Genomic DNA, 18,607 nt, shown 5'->3' with positions numbered 1-18,607 from the left:
ACTGCCACAGGCAACTCGAGACTGGGTCGGAGTAACTGATGTTACTCTATGTTTAAGTCGCGCATTCGACTTTTTCACATCGAGAATGGATATATACAAAAAAAAAAAAGTTTAAAAATATTTTCGGGCCTATAATAAGCCTGATTCGATGTTTTAAACTTCGACGACAAACCCTTTATGACGTCACCGGGTTGTACGCAGATTTGTTAGCTATACGTTATGCGGTCTTAAGCTGTTTTAGAGTCGTACGAGTTTTCTATAAAAGTTAAACTATTATAGAAAGTTAATAAGCTTTTTCGAAGATAGTTCTACATTGCACAACGGTTTTTCTTTGTTTTTTTAGATGGACAACGTAACACCGAACAACCGAACACTGGACAACGTTTTTGGTCCGGCCGGATACTTGTCACATACCGCTTTAATCTAAACTGAGTTTTCTGGTAAGTTGGAATATATATGAATTTAACCTTATCTACCAGAAAGAATCCTCCTAACTCCAATTACACTTGTCTATGCTGCTTATGGTCCCATAGACAAATCCCGGTTTTAGACTATAGGCATGTTTTTTCATACAATATAAAATACATAAACAATACAATAACAACAATTTAAACATAGTAAAAGTAATGATAATAATATACTGTTTTCTGCAAAAATGGGTTATTATAATAAAAAGTGGCTAGAATGATCTGAATAAAAGAAAATAAGCCACACACGGTTAGAACACACAGCTACATTTACAAACAATCATATTTTTTAAGAACTAAAATAAATAAATAGTTTTATTTAAACAAGAATTAAGTTATTTTAAATCACTAAAAAAACTGTTAATACAAAGATACAAGAAACAAAACTTGTTTTGTTATAATGAAATGTTGCCATATTAAATGAAGAAATATGTTTTGGATTGTTATGTAAAATTAATTTAAAAACTTACAATTCTGTTAAAAGGAATGTAACACAGGCGGACACATATAGAAAGCCCACATTGTAATGTGCACTTTTTTTCAGAACCACGAAATTTATATAGTGTAAATTTTGCAAGCAGCTTTTTTTGTAAAAACAAATATATTGAAACATTAAAACCACTGGCAATCAACAATAATTGTGATTCAAAAAAATATTTAATATAAAACGAAGGATATAAAAATAATATGAAAACAAAATGCACATTTCATCATTAAAATTTGATAACTACAGAATGCCGAAACATAAAAAAATTGTTTTTATTTTGTGCTACATCCGTGCAAATGCCAGAGTTTATCTAAATTAACTTTCCAGTGGAAAATTTTAAAAAATTGATGTACAATTATATAAGCTACTTTTAGTTTTAACTAGTAAAACATTTTGGTTTATTAACTTGAATAAGAAAATTCAATGGTTGATAAAAAAAAAAATTTTACATGATAATAAATTTATCATTGTAACAATATTCATAAAAAATACAAACAATTGCACAGGTAGATCAAAGTCATAGCACTTTAGATTAATATCATAGTTACGACATTAAGTTGGGGAATGTCTCATATAATAAACAACAATTTATTTTTTGATTACCTTCACAGATTAAATACAGAAAACAAAAAAATGTTGTCATTTCTGTCATGTTCACATATATTAGATAAATAATCATCAAAATAATGGCAAAATATTTTTTATAAATAACTTTCATGAAATGGAACATTTAATTTGCCTTTAAAATTGTATCTGTCAGGTGAAAACTGCATTTTAACAATATTTTAATCCTTTCAATGAAATAGAGTATGACAGTGCAATAGCATAAGTTTGCACATATACAGTAAAGTGACCTAGACAGCTTTATTATGGTACATAACTTTTCAATTTATCCTTAATCACTTAGTTAAAAAGGTTGGTGTTAATTTAAAGTAAAACACAACAGCCTGGTGAGGAATCAGTTTCTTCAGTTTTAGTGGGTTCAGAGTATATTTGAAACCGCCTTAAATAGAAATACATTGTGTTATTAAAAAGCTATAACACAACTATACTTACACACTTGTAAAATAGTTTTTTATTAACAAGATCAATTACAGTTACACATACTAACAAACATCTGTTGATGTTATTGCTTTTACCCCGCCTTCATAAAACTGTTTTGATAAATAGAGCAACATTGGGATATACCTTATACTTCTGACAAGATCATAAAATGCTTGTTCTACATTAACCTTTAACTTTGCACTCGTTTCAATGTAAGGAACCCCAAATTCTTTTGCCATTGCTTTCGCTTCACTTTGAGTTACCTGGAATTAAAGAAAGTTTTAAACAGTGTTAAATCAAAATTAGTAGTAAAAGTATTAGTTAGTAAACCAGACGCCAAGAATTTTAATAACACAATAACTTTTTCTTTTTAATGTGCACAGTTAAACACATTTTTAAAAAATATTTAATTAGGATTATATGTTTTTTTTTTGTCCAACAAATTAAAAAAATTTAACCTTTGTTTTATTATTGACACTATTTTTAGAAAATTGTAATTTAAGTTTATTTTTAGCAGTAATGTTGCAATAATGAGCTCATATTGTTAATAAAAAACATGTATTTAGCATTGTTTAGGATACTAACAACAAATAAAACAAAAAAACAATAATGGAAATGATATTTACACATCTGGGTGGTGATTCCAAATCACTTTTATTTCCGACTAAAATCATAGGAAATTCGTCTCTATCTTTAACTCTTAATATTTGTCTATGAAAGTTGTGGATTTCATTAAAACTAAAAAACAAAGTTTTATTAACTTTAAAAACCAACTGTATCTTTAACAAAATTATTTTATTCATGATTGAAAGGTGTACATAGATTTGATAGATAAACATAGAGTAACTTTAGTAACTCCGACCCAGTCTCAGGTTGCCTTTAACAGTTTGGGATATAATATACATTATAATTGCCTGGTAATTATGCTGCTAATTAAGTGCCGGCTCAGCAGGAGTTTATACCGTTTATAGCGCCTTACTCAATGGCTCTACAGCATGAGAGCAGTGGGGATTGAACCCACGACTTCATGGTGGTGTAGCAAATGTTATTACCACTACACCACGCTGCTGGAAATATTATCTTATATTGTCTTACTAAAGATTAAAAAAATTTAAACTGTAAAAATGTTGTCTTCCTTGTACCTTAATTTATCTGCTACTGAGAACACTAACAGAAATCCTTCACCGGATCTCATATATTGTTCTCTCATAGCACTAAATTCTTCTTGCCCAGCTGTGTCTAAAACTGAAGTAAATTTAAGTTAAGTTATACAAACAAGTATTGTCAGAAATAAAGATTCTTATATGTGGAAGTTATGAAAGGATCATGAAGTTGCAGTGTTTATTTTTATTTATACTGGAATTTTTTTTTAGAGTACTGATTTTTTTGATAATGGTTAGTTACTTTTAGAGTCATCAGGGTTTAGTTCCCAATTTATCATTATAACCTTGCTTTGTTATGATTTTCCAAATACAATCTACTTTACAAATACATATAAATAAAAAATATGTCTTAAATGCGACAAAAGTTTCAAAAAATGTTAAAAGATAAAACAATGACTTAAAAATAGCAAAAAAGAATTATTTCTCTAAGCTAGTCAGCATATGACAATGGATCATGTGACATGCAAGCGTCAAATATTTCAGTTTCCCCTTTTTTTTTAGTTTGTCAGAAAAATGCTGGTACAATAAAAAATACAAGTAATAAATAACAATTAGGCTATTAATAAATTCAACTCAGTAAATACTTACTATCTAGTTTTCCAACTTTTCCATCAATAACACATTGTTTTCGATATGAGTCTTCAATTGTTGGGTCATAGTCAGTAACAAAATAAGACTTTAAAAATAAACAATATTTTTAACAACTTAATCCACAATGTACTGTTAAAAGTCAGCATTTTCATGACAATTTTACCTACAATCTCACAAACACTTAAAATCACATATTATCACAACATAAAAAAATATAATTTTGATCCTTTTTTATTGTATCAATTTTTTTTATAAATCATAATTTTGACGAATGTAACCAAAAATGTAAATAATAAATCAACAAAAAATCATTATCATTACTTGAATAAATTGGATAGTTAGAGCACTTTTTCCTACCCCACCCCCTCCTACAACCACCAACTTGTATGCAGTCTGCTCTGCTGGGACTGCCATTTATACTGCACACTCAAGCTAAAAAAATATATTTTTTAACTAAATTTTAAATAGATTACAGTCATTACGAAAATGTTAGTTAAAAAACTAAAACAAGATGACATATCAAAGACTTACCTTAAACAAATATGTGACCAAGGATTCTTTATTAGGTTTAAATGATTTACTTAAAATATTACTGTTTTTTTTTGTATTATAATTACAACATTATTATTGAACTTGTTACTTATACTAGACCTAAAATAAAAATAAAAAAGGTCAAAACTGCTTTAAATAAAACATATTTCTACCTTAGGCAAAATGGCAAGTTACTAATTTTATTATTTCTATACAAACAGAGATATAAAGGAGATGGCACAGTTCTCCTTTTGCGGAGTTAACTTCCTGTTTCGTCACATAGTTACTGTATAGTAAAACAAAGTATTAGTGTTCATATGAAATCACATCTCTACACATGGCATATAATCATAATAACTAACTACGCATTAATAGGCTTAAAAGATTTACTTAACAACATAAATAAATTACAAATTATTATTGTTTTAATCAAGAGTAAATTGCTACATGACTTTTAACACAAAAACAATATTAAAACTTTTAACAAAGAGTTATTTGCAGAATAATAAAATAAATAGTTAGAATCTATAAATATTAAGTCGTGTTTAATTGTTTCGTGAAAACAGATCTCGAGTAAAAACTTCTGGCAATAACAAAATGTGTTGTGAGTAAAGGTTACACTTAAATACCCCCAGCAACATTTTATTAACTGAACCTCACAAGATTTGGGGTATAACTAATAATAATACCTCATCTTTTATTTTTGTCATTAGTTTCTACTAGAGATTTTCTATGTTGTAATAACAGTTTAACTACAGAAAGAAAAGTTTTAAAATGTTTTGATGCAATGTATTAATATTAGATATTTTAAACCAAGTTTTATAAGTTTAAAAATTAACAAACCAAGGGCATGCACACATTCTCATTTTTTAATAAATATTTTAAACAAAGTTGAATTAATAATTTTATTAACAAAAATCTTGCAGAATAAATAAATAAATTAGTTATTTCTGCATGGTAGAAATAGAGAAAGGCAAAAAGTTAAATAACTTTGATTAAAAAATATTAAAAAAAAAAATCAAACAAATTAATAATAAAATTTATTATAAAACCTTTTTATATTCCTTTAAAAAAAGTTTTAAGGTACACTTCCTGCTTTGTATACTCCTTATTTTTTTTTAACCTTACTACAACACAACCTCTTTTCGCATTTTTGTTACCCTTTATATTAAGCAGACTGATCTTGCCTGCCAGATTTTCAGTCGAATTAAGCTACTTTAATTTTTTCTAACCTTTCAAGGCACAAGAAAAAACTTAGTGTACGTAAAACCGAGCAAAACATGTTTCTGTCAAAATATAAAGAAACTTAAATGCCTATCGTCATATCGTACGTCTATTTAATAGTCTAAAAATAATGAAATTTTGCAATTGTGCGAAACCAAGTACGAAAGGGTAAAGTAAAGTGGTTTACTAGCACAAATCTATCCGGCTAGTCATTCTATTTTAGTCTCTGTTTTATGCGGAAAGGTTTTAACACACAGTTTGTATTTATGCAATGGAATTTTAATCACTGGATGGCCAACTCGCTAATAAAGTAAAGTCAAGAAAAACGATCTTTCCACATCAGAAATAAAAAAAAAGATAAGGAACCTAAAAAATTATTGTTGTAGGCGAAATACTAGGTAAACATCTCATCTTTCTTTATCTAGAAAACTCTTTTTTATTTTACATATTTAAAATTTTAGTCAAATAAAAAGTTAAACTGAATTAAAATACACCATAAAAAAATTGTTGCAGTGGTTCGCTCAAATTAAATCAATAAATTATGTCTTCCGATTACATGTAAATTGTTCCAATAATTCAGATCATGTTAAAATATAGCTTTACTCCATGAGCAATTTTCTGATTTATCCTCACCGTCCATTGTTAGTGTAATTTTATTTTGCAGGTAAAAAATATTTGTTTAAAAAAGTAAGCAATTAGCAACACGTGATTCAATAGTTTACAAGTATTTGCTGTTTTTTATTTTGCGGTAATATTATTAATTTATTTTTATGTGTACATTTTTATAGTTTAATTTCTTCTTCGGGCAAAATATTAATTTTAAGTAATAGGCGCATTTTTACAGCTTTGCCTTTAGCAACCATTTTGAAAAAGTAATAAAATTATGGTTTTTCCATTTTATTGTAACTTTTTGGTGTGGCTAAATTTTTAACAAAAAAAGTGGTTACAGAAAATGGATAAAATATTCCAATACAACATATAGAAAATGAACAATGCTTTATACTGTAAAATTCCTGTTGGCATTAAAAACAGCAGAACACTCTTTACAATTAAATCCTGTGTGTTTCTCTTTTAAAATGGTTGTTTGCATTAATTTATATATGTAAAATACATTTTATTTTGGTTTATCACTTTAAATAAACTTTATTTAGAAATTACAACATACCTTTTTAGTGAAACTCATTGACGTGCCGATGCATAGATGATCGTGAATTAAAAACCAATGGACCAAAATTGCAAATACCGTTATTTATTTTTATTGTTATTAAGTTTTATAATAAGCGTAATTGATTTAAATAATTGGCCTGTGTGATTAAAAGACGATTTTTGCTTGCATTTACGTTAGCATGATGTTTACTACGCTCTTTTTGACCCTACAATAAGGAAACGCCAATCGATTAATATTTAACCGAATTACTTTAGGCCATATTTTAACTTACCTGCGCAACGATGCTTTAATATGTCAGCAGTTGTTTTCCACCGTATATTTATCAAAAAATATTTAAAATAAAAAATTTCCACCATGTTTCGTGACCTTTAAAAATCCTTACGCGTGAAATTTCATTGATAACTTCTAATTGTGACGTCACAATACCCCATTGGAACAAGTTGCAGATATAAAATTGGCTTATTTAGACTTACTACAAATGTTTCTCAAAAAACTTTAAAACCGGTTTTAACTACTCTTTAATTACATACTTTGAAATATGGAAAAATGCCAAGTAAAATGACTTATCAAAATAAATTGAATTATCCCCTAATGATACAATGTTGTAGGAAAACAACTTTTATTGTGCAGTTTTATTTTGTCTAAATGCTTACTGTATTTGTACGAAAAGAAATTGGTTTGAAGAAAAAATATATAGCCTTTTATATTTTTAAGATACCAACTCAATGATTCAAATCTGGATTTGTTGGGTAACATATTTTTGTTTCATTTTTCCTACACTTTTATTACTTATATTAAAACTGTTAACAATTAATAGAATATAACAAAAGCCATCATGGCACAAACTTGCTGTTAAAAATGTTGTTAGAAGATGCTTTTGCAAACAGTTAAGACAGAATACGCATATATTATTATAACAAATTATATAACGCTTAGGCTAATGCAAGGGTAGGTATTAAAACCATGATTTATGTCAGATATTTTTAAATATTAAGATTCCCTTTATTGCTTATTTAAACTAAAATATATAGCTAGCTAACTAGTTAAATAATGAATACATTTTGACATTTAAACTTATTTGACACATAACAACTACCTGCAAAAAAACTATCAATATATTAACATTTTCTATACTTGAATAAAAACAATATTCTTTTAGCGCAGGTTATTTTATTTTTATGTAAATAAATATCCTTGTTAATTGCTCCACAAGAAGACTAACCTGTAATTAAAAAAAAATATGTTAATTAATTAAAAAAAATGATGGCATTAAAATTTAAACTTGTGCCTTGCTTTTATTTTTACCTATAAAATTAAATTTTGAATTTAATCAAATAGACCAAATCCCATATCATCATCGGATTCTTCTTCGGACTCTTCTTTCTTTTCCTCCTCTTTAGGTGCCTCTTCTGCAGCAGCTCCACCTGCTGCTGCCCCAGCAGCAGCAGGAGCACCGCTTCCAACTCCAACATTACAGAGAAGTGATTTTATATCAATTCCATCCAATGCCTAAGAAATATATATTTTTATTTTAATGTAACTTTTTGACAAACATATTTTTAAAAAAATTTAAGTTATGCTCAGAGGGATAGAAAAATATTTTTCAATGACAAAATCTCAAAAGCTTATTTTTTTTCATCACTGCATAAAGTCGTAAAATAGTTGCAAATACACCTTTTTTACCTTAACAAAAAGAGTTGGCCAATATGATTCCACCTCAACATTTGCGGCTTTAATGATGGCATTGATCTTTTCTGCCTGTAAACCAATCATTTTAAATTATAAAAAAGCAAATTCGAGAAAGCATACACATGTAAATTATGATTGGCTAAATAGAGCTGTTAATTTCATAATATAACTTAAACATTAATTGCCCAAAACTCGGTTACAAAGTTAACTGATTTAATCAAGGTATTATTGGCTTTCTAGACTTTATGATCAAGTGAAATGACAACCTGGCGATACCTAAATACTTCTATTAGCTTTTTTACAGAATTGTTCTTTAAAAACATAAATAAACCACAAAGCAAAATGCACTTGAAGAGGTAAAAAGGGTTATCAGTCAGTTAATATTTACCCAGAAATACCAAAATAGCAAGGAAAAATTAAGTAACTGTGAATTAATTAACACAAAGATTCAAAAAATACAAATTTATTTATTAGGTATAAAAATTTTAAAATGTTACTACAAATATTAGTGAGTTATTGATATGTGACAAATTTTCATGTTGTAATCTATGTAAAACTAACTCAACTGCATAAAAACTGCACTTTAGTTATAACAAACTACCACCGTAATCCATTAAACACCAACATCATGCATTTATGGAGTTGGTGACAATGCCAAAACATAAATAAAATCTTTATCTATATAAATACTTGTTATGGCATGATTTATATCATGAAATTGATTTTGTCCCTTTTCCCGTGGCATTATCGCGATATTTTTTAATTACTTTCACAGCGCGAAAATATAAATAAAATCTAGCATCAATCAAAATGTTGCAAGAATTTATTAGGGTCTAAATATAACAGTTTCTAATTTAAAAAAATTTATATATAACTTGTGCTAAACTTTTCTTGAATATATTATAGAATAGGCTATCATATAACAACGCTTAATGCAGTAGAAATATTTTTTGAAATAAAGAGTCACAAAGTGTTGTGTATTTACTTACCGTAATTTCAACTTGGTCGTCGTGCAGAATAAGTGCTGCGTACACACAAGCTTTTTCGGAAGTCATAATTTATATTTAAGGATGGTGTTATGAAGAAATGCACGTCGCCGATTTGTAACGGCCTTAGCTTAAAAGAACGATGCACTTTAGAACACAGTTTACAACAAAAGGAACCCCGGATGTCAAAAAACTTAGAAATTCTAAATTTAAGTGTTGTCAAGGATTTTTCTAAATTTTACACAACAAATTTAATCTTTGACTAATATCATAAATATGTAAATTAACTAATACAAACTTTAGATAAATCATGGTTTAAAAACCCAAATTTCAGAACATACTATTATTGTTAATGTATTTTTTATTCTTTCTTTTTTTCTATTCAGAATTTTAATACAAAAAAACTTCTTTCTGTACTTATAAGTTAGGTGTTTATTGTTGTATTGTGTTTTATATATTTTCTCAATTCGGTTATTAACACCTTTTGTTAAATTTCGTTTAAATTAATTAATCAATTGACGAAGTTAATGTAACGTGTAACGAATTACCACTTAACGAAGTTACCTTTTTGACTAACTGTGTCCACCAATGAGATTAATATTAAGCCAAATATTTTGCGGTGAAATTTTCATTTATTAAATGTAAAAAAAACAAACTATTTATAAAAAATATTGTGACAGGTTTTGCTCGAATGTCACTCAGTTTTATAATATAAATAAAGTTTTATTTACTAAATCGTCTTATTTAAATAGAATCCAGGTTAGACATACATAAATATGTACAATAAAATAAGGCAAAACAATATAAAAATTCTTACTCTATAAGATCTTTTTACTCTATATTTTTACTCTATACGTATTAAAAATAGTTTTTCAATGCGACAGTTATGCTATTGTGACACCATAATCCCCCAGAGTACATGAGTACCCGTTTTTAAAACTCGCCTTTTCCCAAAGTTCAAAACAAGTTCAAAAATAAACTAAACGCTTTTTGCTTTTGTATAAATAAATTTAAAGTCAAGTTTTTTAATGTTGGCCTACTTTAACACAAAATTGCCTATTTGTCTGCACATCATTTACATTTCTTTATTATACATTTAAAATAAAGTTCTTGAAAGAATGTGGTAATGGTAATAACTCCCTGACCTGCAGCCTAGCTAACTCGATAATTTTTACCAGCGGATCGCCGTTGCAGCTGCCAAGTGATTTGGTGTCGCAGTGACATTTTGACACCGTGCATATATAAATGCTTGTCGGCAGTTATAGACTCGTATTTTAGACTTGTATATAAGAAGTAATGATTTATGGCATTATGCCATTAGACACGTGGTTAATAATTTGGTATTTCCTCGACACTCGAGTTGTTGATATTTTTTTGTAGAACAGGAACTCTCGCTGTTTGTTATAAAAGCAATATGCATTGCATTTAAAAGACACTAATACATTTATGCAGTGGATCTAGATTTTTTAACATATTTAAAAGTTCCCAACACTTTCTATGAAGTGAAAAATTATAGATTAAGTAAGGTGCTTTCTTTAAGCTGGAAAAAAAGTATTAGTTTATAACAATACAAAGTTTATGTGATAAAAAGTTTTTTTTAACTGTTAATCAAAAAATTTAATTTTTCATTACTGCTTTTAGATTTAAAATTTATATATATAGTTAGGTTAATACAAATTCATTATGGTGGAAACAATTGGTTTGCAAATGGATGCATTGCTTTCTTCATCTTTGTCTTTACCTTGTGAAATAAGTCATTATACAGTAGTAATCCTATCTGTCAAGCAACAATGGAATGTGGAAAAAGCAAGAGACCAACCATTTGCCACATGGTTTTTTTCTCTGTTATGCTGCTTCGGTGGTGGTTGTCTGGTAAATTTTTGTGTGGGAAATCCAGTTTTAACTCCTTTGGCTAACACACAATCAGTTGCATTGGCTAGTTTGGTTTGGTGGCTTGTATTTTATTGTCCCAAAAGTATGTTTTCCTCATTTATGCTTTGGACCCCAATTAACCTTACTATTTCGCTTCTGAAAGAAATGATTCGAACACGCAAAATTATTAAATCTGTTAAACTAGCCATTGGTGTTTACCCATCATCATTTTTACTTTGTACAGTGATTGGCATGTTTGGTGCCTGTGGTGGTGGCGTTTTAAAGAATTTGGGTGGTTTAATAAATAGCACATGGAATCAAAGTTCAATAAAAATATTTTCCTTTGCAACAATTACTAAACTATGTTTGTTTTTCTCTGCTTTATATACTCTGCAGTTAAGTGGGTACATTGAAACTCCAATCACAACATTAGCTTTATACCAATCATCAATCATCTATGCAATTGTTTTAACCTCAAAGTTTGGAATTATATTTGACCCATTTGCATTGCTGGAAAAAATTGCATTTGCCATATTTGTAGATGTTTCATTGTTTGATGAAACCGCAGTAGAAAATGTTGGCAAGAAAGATGACAAGAAAAACAAGGAAAATTCGAAAAAAGTAAAATAGGGATGTAATATAATGTTGTTTTAATTTAATAGTTAATTTGTTTAATCATTTATTTTATCACATTGTGAATAATTTATTGAATACTACCATTATTAGTTTTAAGTTACTTGTGATTAGATATATATACTATCGCCTGAACACTTATTTTTACATAAATGATATATGCAGTGTAGTGATAATTTTTAGCTAAAATTTTATGTTTTTTTAAGTTCTAACTTTTATTAATTTTTGTGTTACTTGTAGATTAAGATTTAATTATTTTTGTAAGACATTAACCTTTATGAAAACACAAATTAGATAGCAGGGCTTAAAAAAAATCAACAGTAGTCTATATTTAAAAAAAATAAACAGTATATTTAAACATAAATAGCATTATATATTTGTATTTGTTTTGTGTAAATTAAAAAGGTTATGATCTTGTTTGTATTGTATATATGGAATTAAAACTTACTTGTCTACCATTGTTTTGGTATCTCAATATGTAAATTTTAAATTTTAAAGGAGTTGATTTAGATTGTAGTAAAATGGTGATAATGTCTGATGAAGCACCAACAAAGATTCCCGAATTTATGAAGTGTTTAAATTCCAACACTTCGCTAAATTTACAAGAGGCTTCTAAAAATTTTGACAACCCAGAATTTATTGCATATGTTATTGAACACATTCACACTGCAACAATTAAGTTATACGATACAAAAAAGGGTATAGAAAGTAAAGAAAAGTATAAACAAAACCCTGTTAACACAAAATTGGAACTAATTAGTACTCCCAAACCCACAATAAAAAATGAAACCTTTTCTTCCTCTACCCCCAATTTAAGTTCACAATCGCAACAAAAATATATCAAGTCAGTGTATGTTAATCAGTCTTCTACTAAAAAGAAAAGAAGATCGGTAAACAAGAATCGATCGCTTAATTCAACACAAGATAAATTTGAAAATTCACAGCAATATTCACCAGGTCATCGATCAGCTAACAGTTATAAATCCAAAAGAGGAGAAAAGAGGATAAACCCAATATCTCAAAAAACAGTTTTTGATATATCAAGCTCATTAGATTTCCCTGGGTTAGATGGCACTCCACAAATGAACGTGCCTGTTATAAAACCAATACTAAATTCAACTAATAGAGTTTCAAGAAGAATTACACCTACAATGGTAGAATCTACAAATACAAAAAAGAAAGAAAAATGTAGACTTTTTGGTGAAACTACAAACCCAAGCAAATGTGTTGAAGAACAGAGAGTATCTAATGCTGTTAGCTTAAAAAAGGAGAGAGAGTTACTGCTCACAACAAGAATATTTTCTGCTGAAAAAGCGGAAATCGATATTAAAAAGGTATAAATTAAATTCAAATTTTAAACTTAATACTATCCCTTGACACTGAATATATAAACATTACGAGTAACAGCATAACATTACAGTGATTTTTTAGCCTGATATTGCTAAAGGGTACGAACTTACAAATATAAGTCCAATTCAATCAAGTGAACCATTACCCAAAGAAAAAGTCGTTACTTGTACTGAAATTTTGTCAAAAGATGAAATCAAAAAACTTGAAAAGTGAGTATTTTTTTACAATTGAAGCCAATTAAATTTCTAAATTTTAATCATTTATTTTCAATTTAGTTTAATTTTTCAGGTTTTCCACAATTTACAGCCACTGGGTTATGAAATGTTTTGTACCAAGCATAGTAGCTGAAATCCATAACCTTATGCTTATGCTAATGATTGATGTTAATGAGACTATATCACCAATAAATAGTGTGTAAAATTTAAAGTTTGTAATTTAATCACGACCAAATCTATATCTATTAAAATTTTTAAAAGTAATGGTAAAAACTGTATCTTCACTCTAAAAAAAAGCAATGTAATTTTTGGATTTTAAGGCTTAATTTTTTTTCAGAAAGCAGTGATTTTGAAAAATTAATTTTAAGTTCTGTTCAATCAAGAACTTTTGCAGCAAATTCTTTAAGCATTCTTGCATCTTCTAATTTTTTGAACATATTGAGTGATGAAGCAATCAATTTATTACAAAAGTTTTTAAGTGAAGATGTAATTATATATTTAAGTTTGTCAAAGTCTCTTTTATAATAAAAATTTATGTAATCTATAGGTTGTTTATTGACTAAAATTTAAGATGATTATTACTATTTTTATTTTTTTAAATATAACATTCATTATACATACTAATAATATTAAATTAATTGTTTTTAATTAACCATACCTAAATAATAAAATGTGTTTTTGTATGTTTATTTTAAAAAAATCATTGGTTTGTTTATTAAAATGGTAAAACCATTTTTAAGTTAAACTTTTTATAGCGATAATGCGAGCATTCTGTACTACTAAATTTCATAATTTTAAACCATGTTGTATAGGTATTAATAAATCTTATTTTTTTAGAAAAACCATCACACTCTGCTTGCTCAAGTAAATAATATTAATAAATGTCAACCACAAGAAAACTTTGCTACATATGTAAAAGTTTTTAGTTGTTTTATGATTAATATTTTTTGACATTTTAAAGTTTGTTTTCTTTCCATAACAAAGATTTAAAAAAATACTTTTTAAGTTTTTTTTAGAAATTGGGTTTTTAACAATTTTAACTTTTATGATCTACTGAAAGGAATTTTTTTCAATATTTTCTTTTAAAATCTTTATGTTGTAGAAAAATAGGAATTTGGATTCAATTCTTTTCCAAGAAGAAACTGATGGGCGGAGTAACTTTATTTCTGATTATTCATTTCATGGATTTCGAAAACAAAGAGACATGTTTTATTTTATTATCCGAGAATGGAATAATAAATATCAAGAAGGTTAAAAAAAATAATTTGCAATATTTTAGATTAATATTTTGTTGAGATTTTTTACTTTTTTTAGGGGACTTTTCAAAAGATTTTATTGGAAAACTAAGATGGCTGATTAATCAAATAAGGGTGTATTCCACATTTGAACCATTTTTAAGGTAACAACCTTAAATTAATTAAAAATAAACAATTAATTATTTAAAGTCTTAATTTCTATATGTAGATTGTTTTTGGATCATCTCATGTATGTTGGAATTCAAAAAGGAAATTTAGTTAAAGACAGATGGATAAACTCTCCTCATATTATCGCCTCATCATTTCCTGGGGAATTGGATCGAATTCTTAAATTGGAAAACAGGGTTTTCAAACCAAATCAATCATCTAGTCAGTGTTGGCTTTCTGACAAGTGTAAATTTTTTAAAGGTTTGCTTTAATCTTAATATTTTTTCTTAATAATTTTTTCTAAATATTTTTTTCACAATGTTGTAAACAAATTTTATTTAATTTCATCTTTAATTTAAATCATTTTTTAACATTAGATTTTATTTCCATTGCCGATAGCTACAGCTTTAATATTTATTTGTGCGATTCCTTAAAAGATCGAATGAAAGAGTATGAATTACTAAATTGTGAAATTGAAACACAAAAACACTGCTATTTTAAAACGTAGGTATATAAAAATAGCAGTAATTTGTGGTACCCTTTTTTTTATATTTTATATTTATAGAAGTCCAGCTCACCTCTCTAATATTAATGTTTTTTTAGAGACCATGAAAATATAGCTAAAGTAATTAACAGTTTAAGGATTTGCGGATATTTTTATGGGTACACAGTTTGTTTGCCCCATAAAGAACATCAAGGTAAGGGTTTTTAATTACATTAAAATATTAAATTGAATCTGATAAAGGATTAACTACTGATCTTAGAATATCTAGTTTTGTCCTATGAACAACTTATACCCAATTAATGTTGTTTTCTAATGTAACAAAAAAAAAACTATTTCAAATTTTTTTTTTAATATTTATTTAATTTATTTCTTTTTATAACAATATTTTATTTTTTGTAATATTTTCGTGAACTGTTGGTATATATATGAAATTGTGTTTATTATTATTTTTATACGCTAAAATCTGCTTTTATTCACGTCATACTGTTAACAATTTTAAATTTAAACCTTATTTTAAATTTAAACTTACTAAACTAACTTATTATGTGCAAAACATTTGTAATTAATAAAATTGTTTAATTTACTATTTTTCAGATAGCTTAAAAAATGATTTGTCTCACATTGAGGCATCAGCATTTAAGTTTGTATTAGAATCTTTGGAAAAAGCTTTAAAAAAGGGTCATTTGTTGTTAACTGTGCCATGGATAGTGCAATTTTTATCACAGACCTCTTCAATGTTAATTAATAGTCCAGAGTTGAATACTTTACTCCACAACTTGTGTGCAATATATAGGTGTGTAAAATGTTTTACTTATATAACTAAGCATTAAATATTAAAAAAAACAAGAAATAACTTCTTAAAATATCTATATAACTTAAAGGATTAATTATGTAAGGTTATTTAAATTATGTAAAATAAATGTATTTTTAATTTTTATTTTATTTTTTCATTAGATCAACTTCAGCTGAATATCTAAATTGCAATCCTTCTAAGTTAAACTTTTTTCTTACAACATCAATTGGATCTTTATTCGAATTACAATTATTAGATTTAAACACTTTACATCAATTGTTAACAACAGTATCATCGACAACATTAACTGTAAAAAATGTTAAGTTTACTTTTAAAATTATAAAAATTGGTGTATTTCATATGTTTTTTTCATGTTTAGTTTGATTCATTATAATGTTATTATTTAAAAACTCTCAATCGCTGTATATTTTTAAAGCTTAATCAAAACACTGTTGATGATGCAGCAGAATTTATTATCACTCAAAAACTTTTGTACCAAATGAACTTCAAGTTAAATGAGATAACAACATTATTAAAGTCAAACTGTATGGTGGTAAATAAGCGACAGCGACCAAAAAAAATTAAACCCTCATCACAGAAACTGCCACAAAGTTTAGTAGGTGTTTTTCCTAATTATAAAAATCTTACAATTATTTTAAGAATTTAAAATTTTTAAATTGTTTTTGCATCTATAAATAATAATTTAAAGTAATTATAATTAATTTTTGTTTTAAATTTTAAGAATTTGCAAGAAAACCTTGAGATGGTTTTTTTCCAGACCCAGCCACTTTCCCTAAAAAACTCTGTAACTTTTGTATCACAAAGATGTCAGTCTAACTGCATTAAATACATATGTAGTGAACTACTAACTAATTGCTTTACTACAAATGAAAAAGTCATTATGTAAGTTAACTATGAAGCATTCTGGCATAATAAGCCACCTTTGGTGACCAAAATTAGTCATGATACATATAAAAAATTTGCTAAAAAAGATTTGATTTAAAATATAAGTTATTGCTGAAACAAATTGTGCCCTGAAAATAAAACAAATTATTGTTAACAATATAAATATGAAAATAACGCTATGTTTAAAAATCATAAAAATATATTAAACAACAAATTTTCCAATTTTTTAGATTTTTAGAAGAACTTCGATCCGGGAGTAAATTGTTAAGTAAAGACGTTATGTAAGGATTTTTGTTTTCTTTTTTCAATAATTTTGCCTGAATAAAAATTTTAAATATTCTTTTGCAGAGAGGCAGCCAGAGTGATTTACCCCGATGTCTTGAGTTATATTAAGGAAAAGATTCAAGTTTATAATTGTAACCAAGTTGTTGAAGCAATGAAAATTCTAATTTTTTCTGGAACATCAACAGCAGTTAATATTTTAACATAAAAATTTTTTAATAAATATTCGAATATAAAAAATTGCTTTATTAATTTTAAACCATTCCCAATTATTATTTTATTTTAGGATATAAATTATATGCTACTATTTTCATTAAAAGGTTTTAGATTTGGCGATTTCAATATGTGAAAGAATGTCGATGGCAAATGTAAATTCTTGGTTAAAAGATCGATTATTTGGCCATGTTGAAGTGAAAATTAAATATCATACACATTCCAAAACTGTAAGCTTAAACAAATTGAATTGGTAAATTAATTTTAATGGAATCGTATATTATTTTAAATTATTTTATTTATTTCAGGTTGATATAAATCCACTATGCACCTTAGATTTTTCCATGTTTCTACATTCATTAAGAATGTCTGTTATTGCGGCCCAACGAACTATTGGTAATAACAGTTTAAAGTACAAAGTGTTTTCTTAAGTTTTATAAAAAAATTTAAATTTGTAATGAATAAATCTTCTGTTGTTGTTGTTGTTATGTAGATGTTCAAGAAACACAAGAAAATACTGCCAAAATATTAAAAGAAATCTGTGAATATTTTTGTAATTCAAAGTTGGAAATTAAAAATGTTCCTTCGCAAGTGAAAAGTGCAATAGTTTTGTTAACCAAAGAATTACTTATTTTTGAACCAAAAAGAAATGTTGAAGAAAATATTAATTGTATTTCTGGTTTAGATGAAAAACACAAACTTATTTTAAAAACTATTTTAACAAGCACCTAAAGTTGTGTTCTTTATTTTAAATTTTTTTTTGCAACAATTCGACATTAAAATATATTTCTGCAAAATAACTTGTTTTTTATCACAGTAAGCAATTAGCCTACTTAAAATTTTAAAGTAATATCTTCATTTACTTTGAAAATCAAATTTGTTATGTAGTAAACTTAAACTTTTAAATTATTAGACTAAACTTAAATGTATAAACCAATCTTTAACTATAAAAAACAAACAAGAATTATATCTTCAAAAACACATAGTTTAAAGTAACTAATAGTTTACAAACAAACAAAAATGAGATAAATGACCTGATTTTAAGTATTAAAAAAGCGAACAATATAGATATTGCTAGTTTATGA

General features: G+C 26.7%; 4 protein-coding genes across 6 annotated transcripts; 2 read left to right on the top strand and 2 right to left on the bottom strand.

Moving 5' to 3' along the window:
- Positions 1-559: 559 nt before the first annotated feature.
- On the bottom strand, positions 560-4,405 carry LOC145763899 (ras-related protein R-Ras2-like). The gene is made up of 7 exons (XM_082575452.1): positions 4,284-4,405; positions 4,074-4,184; positions 3,750-3,837; positions 3,141-3,243; positions 2,625-2,736; positions 2,143-2,261; positions 560-1,957 (listed from the first exon to the last, which is right to left on the bottom strand). Exons 2-7 carry the CDS (start codon positions 4,164-4,166, stop codon positions 1,882-1,884), a joined length of 591 nt encoding a protein of 196 aa, XP_082431578.1. The 5' UTR covers positions 4,167-4,184; positions 4,284-4,405; the 3' UTR covers positions 560-1,881.
- A 3,128-nt stretch (positions 4,406-7,533) lies between these two features.
- On the bottom strand, positions 7,534-9,532 carry LOC145753305 (large ribosomal subunit protein P1-like). Its single transcript, XM_082569717.1, has 4 exons — positions 9,354-9,532; positions 8,359-8,433; positions 7,981-8,184; positions 7,534-7,897 (listed from the first exon to the last, which is right to left on the bottom strand). The coding sequence occupies exons 1-3, from the start codon at positions 9,417-9,419 to the stop codon at positions 8,002-8,004; spliced, it is 324 nt and encodes a 107-aa protein (XP_082425843.1). The 5' UTR covers positions 9,420-9,532; the 3' UTR covers positions 7,534-7,897; positions 7,981-8,001.
- Positions 9,533-10,998: 1,466 nt separating this feature from the next.
- On the top strand, positions 10,999-12,193 carry LOC145749527 (trimeric intracellular cation channel type 1B.2-like). The gene has a single exon (XM_082565317.1). The coding sequence runs from the start codon at positions 11,034-11,036 to the stop codon at positions 11,850-11,852; it is 819 nt and encodes a 272-aa protein (XP_082421443.1). The 5' UTR covers positions 10,999-11,033; the 3' UTR covers positions 11,853-12,193.
- Positions 12,194-12,242: 49 nt separating this feature from the next.
- Positions 12,243-18,313, top strand: LOC145749505 (uncharacterized). 3 transcript variants are annotated; one of them, XM_082565306.1, is made up of 19 exons: positions 12,243-13,189; positions 13,287-13,414; positions 13,494-13,615; positions 13,758-13,906; positions 14,258-14,284; positions 14,523-14,670; positions 14,735-14,819; positions 14,885-15,084; positions 15,201-15,327; positions 15,427-15,521; positions 15,923-16,121; positions 16,283-16,439; positions 16,558-16,737; positions 16,864-17,024; positions 17,258-17,308; positions 17,376-17,499; positions 17,630-17,752; positions 17,831-17,918; positions 18,016-18,313. In XM_082565306.1, the coding sequence occupies exons 1-19, from the start codon at positions 12,377-12,379 to the stop codon at positions 18,252-18,254; spliced, it is 3,216 nt and encodes a 1,071-aa protein (XP_082421432.1). In that variant the 5' UTR covers positions 12,243-12,376; the 3' UTR covers positions 18,255-18,313. The 3 variants fall into 3 exon arrangements, with proteins under 3 accessions (XP_082421432.1, XP_082421424.1, XP_082421417.1); XM_082565298.1 differs by having other exon boundaries at positions 14,258-14,332; positions 16,283-16,430; XM_082565291.1 differs by having other exon boundaries at positions 14,258-14,332.
- The last annotated feature ends 294 nt before the right edge of the window (positions 18,314-18,607 follow it).

Source organism: Corella eumyota, chromosome 1, assembly GCF_963082875.1.
Source record: "Corella eumyota chromosome 1, kaCorEumy4.1, whole genome shotgun sequence".
Lineage (NCBI taxonomy): Eukaryota > Metazoa > Chordata > Ascidiacea > Phlebobranchia > Corellidae > Corella > Corella eumyota.
Note: the sequence above shows the minus strand (reverse complement) of the source record. Positions and strands in the feature narration are given on the sequence as shown.

Bases quoted from the DNA above. Each gene is read 5' to 3' on its own strand.
- LOC145749505 (XM_082565291.1), top strand. From the start codon at position 12,377: ATGGTGATAATGTCTGATGAAGCACCAACAAAGATTCCCGAATTTATG. The intron at 14,671-14,734 runs GTTAAAAAAAAT...TACTTTTTTTAG, and splicing joins GAATAATAAATATCAAGAAG to GGGACTTTTCAAAAGATTTT. The intron at 14,820-14,884 runs GTAACAACCTTA...TTCTATATGTAG, and splicing joins ACATTTGAACCATTTTTAAG to ATTGTTTTTGGATCATCTCA.
- LOC145753305 (XM_082569717.1), bottom strand. From the start codon at position 9,419: ATGACTTCCGAAAAAGCTTGTGTGTACGCAGCACTTATTCTGCACGAC. The intron at 8,434-9,353 runs GTAAGTAAATAC...ATTGGTTTACAG, and splicing joins ACGACCAAGTTGAAATTACG to GCAGAAAAGATCAATGCCAT. The intron at 8,185-8,358 runs GTAAAAAAGGTG...TATATTTCTTAG, and splicing joins GGCCAACTCTTTTTGTTAAG to GCATTGGATGGAATTGATAT.
- LOC145763899 (XM_082575452.1), bottom strand. From the start codon at position 4,166: ATGGCAGTCCCAGCAGAGCAGACTGCATACAAGTTGGTGGTTGTAGGA. The intron at 3,244-3,749 runs GTAAGTATTTAC...AATTTACTTCAG, and splicing joins AAAAGTTGGAAAACTAGATA to TTTTAGACACAGCTGGGCAA. The intron at 2,737-3,140 runs GTACAAGGAAGA...TTTGTTTTTTAG, and splicing joins TCAGTAGCAGATAAATTAAG to TTTTAATGAAATCCACAACT.
- LOC145749527 (XM_082565317.1), top strand. From the start codon at position 11,034: ATGGTGGAAACAATTGGTTTGCAAATGGATGCATTGCTTTCTTCATCT.